Consider the following 8,117-nt stretch of genomic DNA (forward strand, 5'->3'; position numbering starts at 1 on the left):
GATTTTCTAGATTTGCATGCAGGATCTGGAAAAGCAGAGAACCCTGTGGACAGTATACTGAATATATTGTGTGCAGAGTCTATGCACATTAATAATTATATTAATAAAATTATTTTATAAAAAATTAATAAAATTAATAATATGAGGACTATAATGAAAATGAAAGCAATCCATGCACCTAGTCTGCCCAGAATTTCCAGACACCTCTCCCCTGTTGTGATATGCATGTACGTATGTTGTAGAGGTACACTCATGCATATGGTTCAGCATTGGAAAATAACACCGAATTAGAGGGCAAAAGCAAAAAGGGCCAGAAGATGGCCTGTGAACTTTCTAGCAACAATTATCCTTGTTAAGTAAGTAAAAAACAAGACCACATTAAAATCAACTGTTAGAATCATGTTGGAGTATATCACATGCAACTAATTTTCTGGTCTGCAGGGTATTTACGACTGATGCTTTCCTTTTTATAATTCCTAGAAATTACACATTACAAAAAGGTATTTTTAAAACTCTGTTTATGCTGAAATGTTTGACTCCCAGGTCCTGAGACAGGCAAAAAAAAATGATCCTTTGAATTTTGTTCAGTGTGATCTCAGGCAAACAGGCAACGGCATTCTTGTGTGTCTGCTATAAATGCTCTTTGAACTATAATCCTGAAAACAAGTGTGTTATTGGGTAACTTTGGCAGCATATGTTCCAAAACCTAAACATGTTTGTCTCTTGTATTTTATAGTTGCTAACTGAAGGGTCAGCTGAGTTAGCCCAGTACTGAAGATAGTGCTCTGAGCTTATGATAGTAATGCATTTTAAATCACTGCAGAAGGTCTCGTATAGGACTCTGCCTTTCTCTGGAATCTCGGGGCAAATTTTGATCTTTTCTGTACAGGTAGAATTTATTTAACATTTTACATTCCAGAAAACCTAAAGATCTTGTATGAAAAGGCCAATATTTTTTACTTTATCTTGGGGTTTCAGCTCTTCTGTGATCTCTTCCTACTGCTCGTGTGATGCAAACAAGTAAAAATTATTCACGTCCTCTTGGCAGTTTCCCAGTAGGCCTTCAGCATGCAGCTATGTGTTAGAAGTCTGATGATCCTGGGTAGCCTGTCATGCACAGACAATCACTGCCAGCTGTCACATAGTCCCTGGGCTGCCCTGTGGAGTCATATGTGTCCATGGGGAGCCATAAGAGACTCAAGTGCTTCTGGTCTCCTGTCTGCCAGGGGTGTCCCAGCTTCATCAGAAAATCTGGCACAGCCTCTGATTGTGAGCCACCAATTTCATACTAGGATTTGGACATGAGCAGAAAGCAGTGGATGGGGTTAACTGTGCTCTTAACTGAGGATATTTACACACAGAAGAACCCAGTACCCTGACGAAGTTAAATATTTAAATCCCGTATTTTACAGGACTGTTGTTTCTGCAGCTTGACTTCAGCAGGTGACTATAATAAATGCACATTGCCTCTGTCAGAGTGGTTTTGCTGTGATGCTCTGGGCAGTCTTTCCAGTAACTGTTCCTCTGATGTATGAATAAATAATTGCTTGCCAGTTACACCATCAGGGCGGCACACAAACCAAGCTCTTTGTAGATCCTTTGCACAATATCAGTTCATTGTGTGTGTGGAGTACTTTGAAATTACGTCTGTGATTTCACCAGGGTCCTGGCTTCACCACGGTCCTACCTTGGTGGTGTTCTTCAGTGCAGGTTCAAAAGAGTTTGCCAGTAATCCTTTTGAAAGGCATCTGTCACCTGCAGCGCAACCAGTATTTGTCACCAATCCTCTCTCCTGCAACCCTGAGGGACGTTGCAGGAAATCAAAGCATTCATCAGGCAGCAAAGAAATGGAATGACAAGGAATATGAAGAAGATTAGAGGATTAAATAAAACTATACACTCTTCCTCTCTCCTCCAGACATTCACTATTCTTTTCCTTCTCTGTTGGAAGTGTAGCCATCAGCTCTCTAAACTTAATTCTTGTTCTTCCTTTGTCTTGGTGAGGCTGGAAAAAGAGTAGAGCTTGTTGACACTGCAAGAAGCAGAATGCCAGAGACCCAGGCAGGTAAATAAAAATATCCTTCCTAAAAATTGGGACTGGCCCAGGGATGACTTTCATAATGTTTTGTTAGCGCTTTTCTCTAATTTTTGCAAATTTCCCAGCCACATGAAGGAACCCTTTCAAACTAAGCCAAATAAGGCAAATGGCAACCTGTTTCTCAGGTTTCTCAGCTACTATCAAGTACTCCATTTATACAACCTCACTATCATGACAAAAACCCAGCGAGCTCTCATCTCATGCCAGCTGCCACAGCCCTGTTGTGCAACACCCTACTGAAGCTAGACTGCCACTGACCCTGCATTTCTTTCACCATATCCTACCTTTAGCCCACTTTCACTTTGCAAATCTGTTCAAGAATTCATATTTATTATTCAAATAAGAGCATAACATAAGAGCAACAATACTGAGTCAGATCAAAGGTCTGTTCTAGTAACCTGTCTTTAACTAGCCAACGGTAGATCCTGGGGGAAGGGCATGAGGACAAACATGCAAACCTCTCTTTTCCACTTTCTAATGATATGCTGCTTAAGAAATTCTAGAGCTACAGATAATAACTTTTTACTACTTTGTAGAAAATATTTCTTCCATGAGTTTGAGTAATTATGTTTCAATCGAGCTAACTTTTGGAATCCACAATATCCTCTGAAAATGAATTCCACAGTTTAATTAGGCTGAAGTCGTAAAAATTATTTTCTTATGTGTTGGGGTTGTTTTACAAGTTGATTTTTCAGCATTTCATTTGATCACTTCTGGTTCTTTTGCTTTAGTCCATTTAGATACGTTTTATAACAACTCGCTTCAGCTTGCCTGGAAAGGAAAGAAAATAGGGGTGTTCTGCATCTCACAGGATTAAACCTAACAGGAATTTTGTCAATGGGAACAGCATGCACCCCATGGAGCTGGGAGCTAGCAAAAACCCCAAAGGGAGAAGAGGGCAGAAACTATAGTTATTAATAATCATCAGGCAAAGCAGTTTTGTAAGAAGGCAGGTTATATTCCCTGCCATGCTCACAACAAACATCTGCTGCTCTCTAGCAACAGAACCACTTTACCACGGGAACTTTGCTTTCCATTCTTCCCAGAAATCAAAAAGAGACAGAGAAGGGGGAAAAAAATAATTCATTACTTGAGAAAAGAATGCATGTGCCACCATCAAAAGTTTCTTTTCACAAACAGCGAAATGGGTTAGATTCTTTTCCTAAGCCATCCAGTCTGAGCTTTTAGTTGTTTTTCACTTTGGTATTTCACCTGCCTCTCAGTGCCATACAAATCTAATGTGCAATACTATTTTGTTTTTAGGCTAAAAAATCAATTTATTCCCATCTGAGTACACTGGCAGATTTTGCAATAGAGATGTTTGACGTTCTTGATGAAATCAACTATCAGTCTTACAACGACTTTGTCCTACGAGTTGGTAAGTCACGTTTCTACAATTATCACACAAGCAGAACATTGTTGTTTGTTGGCTTTCCTTGTGCTGCCTGCAAAGGATTACCTGTCCTGCACTCGTGATTAAAACTGAAAAGCCTCCTTTAGCAGGAGAGTCACATCCATGTGAAAGGTCAGCAGGCTGTATGGTGAGCATCAATATTAAGGAATTATAATTGTGTCCAATTCCAGTGTGCTTACTTAATCTGCACACCCCTGAAAGGAAACTACACCAATAATTTTATACAATATTATTAGTGTACCCAGTCTTGTGGCTTACACTGCTTTGAATTGCTAAACTGCTGAAAACTGGGTCTGACTGTAATTAACCATTAAGTGACATCTGCAAAAGTTTTGTTGGCATTAAAAGTGTGATGGGAGCTTTTTGTCCACAGATGCTAAATCACCTCAACCCATCCTGTTTTCTCCAACAAATCAAATCCTCTGGTTTTCACAACACAACCTTCCCATGCAATCCTTTACATGTTATTACACGTCTTATCTCTGAGTCCTTTCTCCCAGCCTTCTTAGAAAGCAAGCTCCTCTCTTCCTTTCCTTCCCTGTATCCTGCTCCTCTCCAATGGTACTTCCACTGCTGTTCTCATTTCATTGCATATTCTAACACAGATAGTTTTTTCCAGCTTCTTTCTCTATGTATTTTCATGGCTGAATTGTGAGAATGGGCTGGACAAGGGGAAAAGTGAGGTTGCTAGCAGGAGAAGATTAAGAAAGACCAAAGACATCAAGGGTAGCAATAAGAGAGTTACATGTCTTTGCCCTCCTGTACATCCTAATAGTTATAAACCCCAAATTCTCTTTGAACTCCGTTATAACTGGTCTTTCTGGGTTCACAGAAGGGAGGAAGACAACTATCTAACCCCCATTCTTCTGCATAACTTGCTTGGGAAAGCCCTTGCACAGAACCTCATGTGGGCTTTAGCATCTGTAACTCTTCAGGGCACTCAGAAGAAGGAACATCCTCTTTTATCTTCTAAACAAGGTGTCAAAATCAGTCAGAAATGTAGAACTGAGCCCTGAGGTTTCCCCAAAAAAAAGATGCATGAGCCATTTTCACATACTCTTGTCTTCTTCCAGTGCTTCCCTGATCTGAGTTGTCTAGTACTGACAACCAACGTGTCACGCTTCCCTTACCCCGTTCCTCGTGTCTTCCAGGCCACTATTTCTGTTCCACTTGGAAAACCTCCATTAAAAGGCTTTACATGAGCAACTACAGTGGAAGTCATAGAAAACAGTTCAAGATCTTTAACAGTTTGTCCTGAATTGTTCTACAGCTAAACTCTGCACTACCACTGCTTTTCTTCTTTTCTTAAACAGAAAAACAAAATCCAAAGATGAGCCAAAGTTTTATGTTGTCTAGTATATTGTATTTACAATAATATATCTCTGTGTACGTCTTTATTTTGTTTCTAAACCACTTACAATTACACAAGTTCAATTGGCATTAATTTAACATATATTATGTCCTATGATCAGAAAAAATTCTAAGGCACATGTGTTAAATCTATTTTGCAGGATTCGTGTTTCCCTTGGATAATATTATTATTATAATATTAGAGTGCCCCTTGGATCATTAGGGGCACTCAGCATGGCTTCACCAAGGGGAAGTCATGCTTAACCAACTTGATAGCCTTTTATGAGGACGTAACCCGGTGGATAGATGATGGTAAAGCTGTGGATGTGGTCTATCTCGATTTCAGTAAAGCGTTTGACACGGTCTCCCACAGCATCCTCGCAGCTAAACTGGGGAAGTGTGATCTGGATGATCGGGTAGTGAGGTGGATTGTGAACTGGCTGAAGGAAAGAAGCCAGAGAGTGGTGGTCAATGGGACAGAGTCCAGTTGGAGGCCTGTGTCTAGCGGAGTCCCTCAAGGGTCGGTACTGGGACCAGTTCTATTCAATATATTCATTAATGACTTGGATGAGGGAATAGAGTGCACTGTCAGCAAGTTCACTGATGACGCAAAACTGGGAGGAGTGGCTGACACAACGGAAGGCTGCGCAGCCATTCAGAGAGACCTGGACAGGCTGGAGAGTTGGGCGGGGAGAAATTTAATGAAATATAACAAGGGCAAGTGTAGAGTCCTGCATCTGGGCAAGAACAACCCCATGTACCAGTACAAGTTGGGGACAGAGCTGTTGGAGACCAGCGTAGGGGAAAGGGACCTGGGGGTCCTAGTGGACAACAGGATGACCATGAGCCAGCAGTGTGCCCTTGTGGCCAAGAAGGCCAATGGCATCCTGGGGTGTATTAGAAGGGGTGTGGTTAGCAGGTTGAGAGAGATTCTCCTCCCCCTCTACTCTGCCCTGGTGAGGCCACATCTGGAATAGTGTGTCCAGTTCTGGACCCCTCAGTTCAAGAAGGACAGGGAACTGCTAGAGAGAGTCCAGCGCAGAGCCACGAAGATGATTAAGGGGGTGGAACATCTCCCTTATGAGGAGAGGCTGAGGGAGCTGGGTCTCTTTAGCTTGGAGAAGAGGAGACTGAGGGGTGACCTCATGAATGTTTATAAATATGTAAAGGGCAAGTGTCATGAGGATGGAGCCAGGCTCTTCTCAGTGACATCCCTTGACAGGACAAGGGGCAATGGGTGCAAGCTGGAACACAAGAGGTTCCACATAAATATGAGGAAAAACTTCTTTACGGTGAGGGTAACTGAACACTGGCACAGGCTGCCCAGAGAGGTTGTGGAGTCTCCTTCTCTGGAGACATTCAAAACCCGCCTGGACGAGTTCCTGTGTGACATGATCTAGGCAATCCTGCTCCGGCAGGGGGATTGGACTAGATGATCTTTCGAGGTCCCTTCCAATCCCTGACATTCTGTGATTCTGTGTAATATGCTGTAGTGTTTGAAACCAAAGTAATTGTTTCGTTTTTAGGTATTAATGTCGGGCCAGTAGTGGCTGGAGTCATTGGAGCCAGAAGACCACAGTATGATATTTGGGGGAACACTGTAAATGTTGCCAGCCGGATGGATAGTACTGGAGTGCAGGGGAAAATTCAGGTGAGTGCATTCTAAGACCATTTTTACATACCTCCTGTTTTATATGTGGTGACATTTTCAAGACCACTTGGAAAACACAGCCTCATTTGATCTTGTGGTTCTTATGAAAAGGGCAACATTCTCCAGATGATTCAAGCATCAGAGGTATAGTTGTTTTCCATTATATAGGCTTCACTACTTGGAGGCAACGAAATCCTCAAATAAATCATTTCCCATCAGAAGAAACAGAGTTCTCTGCTGCATTGCACACAGTTGGAGCCAAGCCTGGGAATGCTGACGCTGCATGGGCCAGTCTTTGTGCTGTAGGAATTTTGCCTGAATAAGGACTACAAGGAAAGGATCTGTGTCCATTTGCATCCTGCTGCATTTTCTGTAGCTTTAAAAATTCCTTGGATACTTTGGATCGGCGAGGCTACACAGACAGAGAACATGGTTGTTCTGCTAGAGCTTGGCTAGAAGCTGCACTGCACCTCTCAAAATCTCAATGAACTCTTGCAGTCCTTTATCCAAAATACCTGTCTAGTCTCCAGGGATCAAAAGTTCTTCTGGAGTAAATTAACGTCACTGGAACTGATCCAGCTTACAACAGTGGACGATCTGCTTACACATTTCTGTTGGACGGAGCTTAATGTGGCTGTGTAATTATTCAGCTCAAGACCAGAAGTTCTGCCTCTCAGATTCCAGTTTGGTCAGTGATTTTTAATTCCTTAAGAAAATTCTAAGTGAGCCTGAGAGCAGCAGTAGGTGCTAATTCATTCTGCTTATGCGTATTTCATGACAGCGAAGTAAAATGGGAGGGGTGGGCAGTTCTACAATTAACCATATATGAAGAGGAAAAACTAATAGTCCTTTTTTTTCTGCCTTCAGGTGACAGAAGAAGTTCAGCGGATATTAAAAATGTGCAGTTATGAATTCGTGTGCAGGGGTAAAGTCAGTGTAAAGGGAAAAGGTGAAATGTTGACCTATTTCCTGGAAGGAAAGGCCGATGGAAATAATTCACAAACACAGTCTTTAAACTTAGAGCGGAAAACGTACCCTTACGGGAGATCAAACATTCAAACAAAACTGGGCACTAGCTGTGCATCGGTGTCCTCGATTGCTAGCTTTACTGCAAAAGCTGGGCTTGGAGCAGGTCAAGCATCTGCCACTCACACAAATCAAACACTGCATTATCTTCCTTCTGTGCCAGCTGTGAAGGAGGCGTAGAGCAAAGGAGGTTTGGTTGTGCCATTTGCAGTGCACTTGGAGAGCAATGGTTGCCTGAATTTTTACCAAGAGATCCGAGGTCATAGGCCATGGCATTAACCAAGGACCACTACAACCCAACCAAAGAGAACTTGGGGACTGTGTAATGAACTCTTGGGATGGAACATATAAGGGCTAGCAATTCTGTTAGGAAAAGTCAAAACCTGATTTTCTGGAAATGAGGAATATTTTCTTGGCATTTTTAAAGGGTAAATGAAAAAAATTTAGATAAACGTGCAAGCAATTATTTATGTGTGTGTGTATATATATGTTTTAATCTATATATGCACATATACAAACACTCCTGTGTAGACTTAATAGACATTTATAGAGATAAACATAAAAATATGTATTTATTT

General features: G+C 41.7%; 1 protein-coding gene across 1 annotated transcript in view; it reads left to right on the forward strand.

Moving 5' to 3' along the window:
- The window catches only part of ADCY1 (adenylate cyclase 1), a 156,819-nt gene extending 149,085 nt beyond the window's left edge, over positions 1 to 7,734 (forward strand). The window contains exons 18-20 of the mRNA XM_068396464.1: positions 3,362 to 3,476; positions 6,389 to 6,513; positions 7,381 to 7,734. Coding sequence (XP_068252565.1) covers positions 3,362 to 3,476; positions 6,389 to 6,513; positions 7,381 to 7,719 — 579 coding nt within the window. The 3' untranslated portion in view covers positions 7,720 to 7,734. The remainder of the gene's footprint in view (positions 1 to 3,361; positions 3,477 to 6,388; positions 6,514 to 7,380) is intronic.
- Positions 7,735 to 8,117: the final 383 nt, after the last annotated feature.

The sequence above is a fragment of the Nyctibius grandis genome, chromosome 3, assembly GCF_013368605.1.
Source record: "Nyctibius grandis isolate bNycGra1 chromosome 3, bNycGra1.pri, whole genome shotgun sequence".
NCBI lineage: Eukaryota > Metazoa > Chordata > Aves > Nyctibiiformes > Nyctibiidae > Nyctibius > Nyctibius grandis.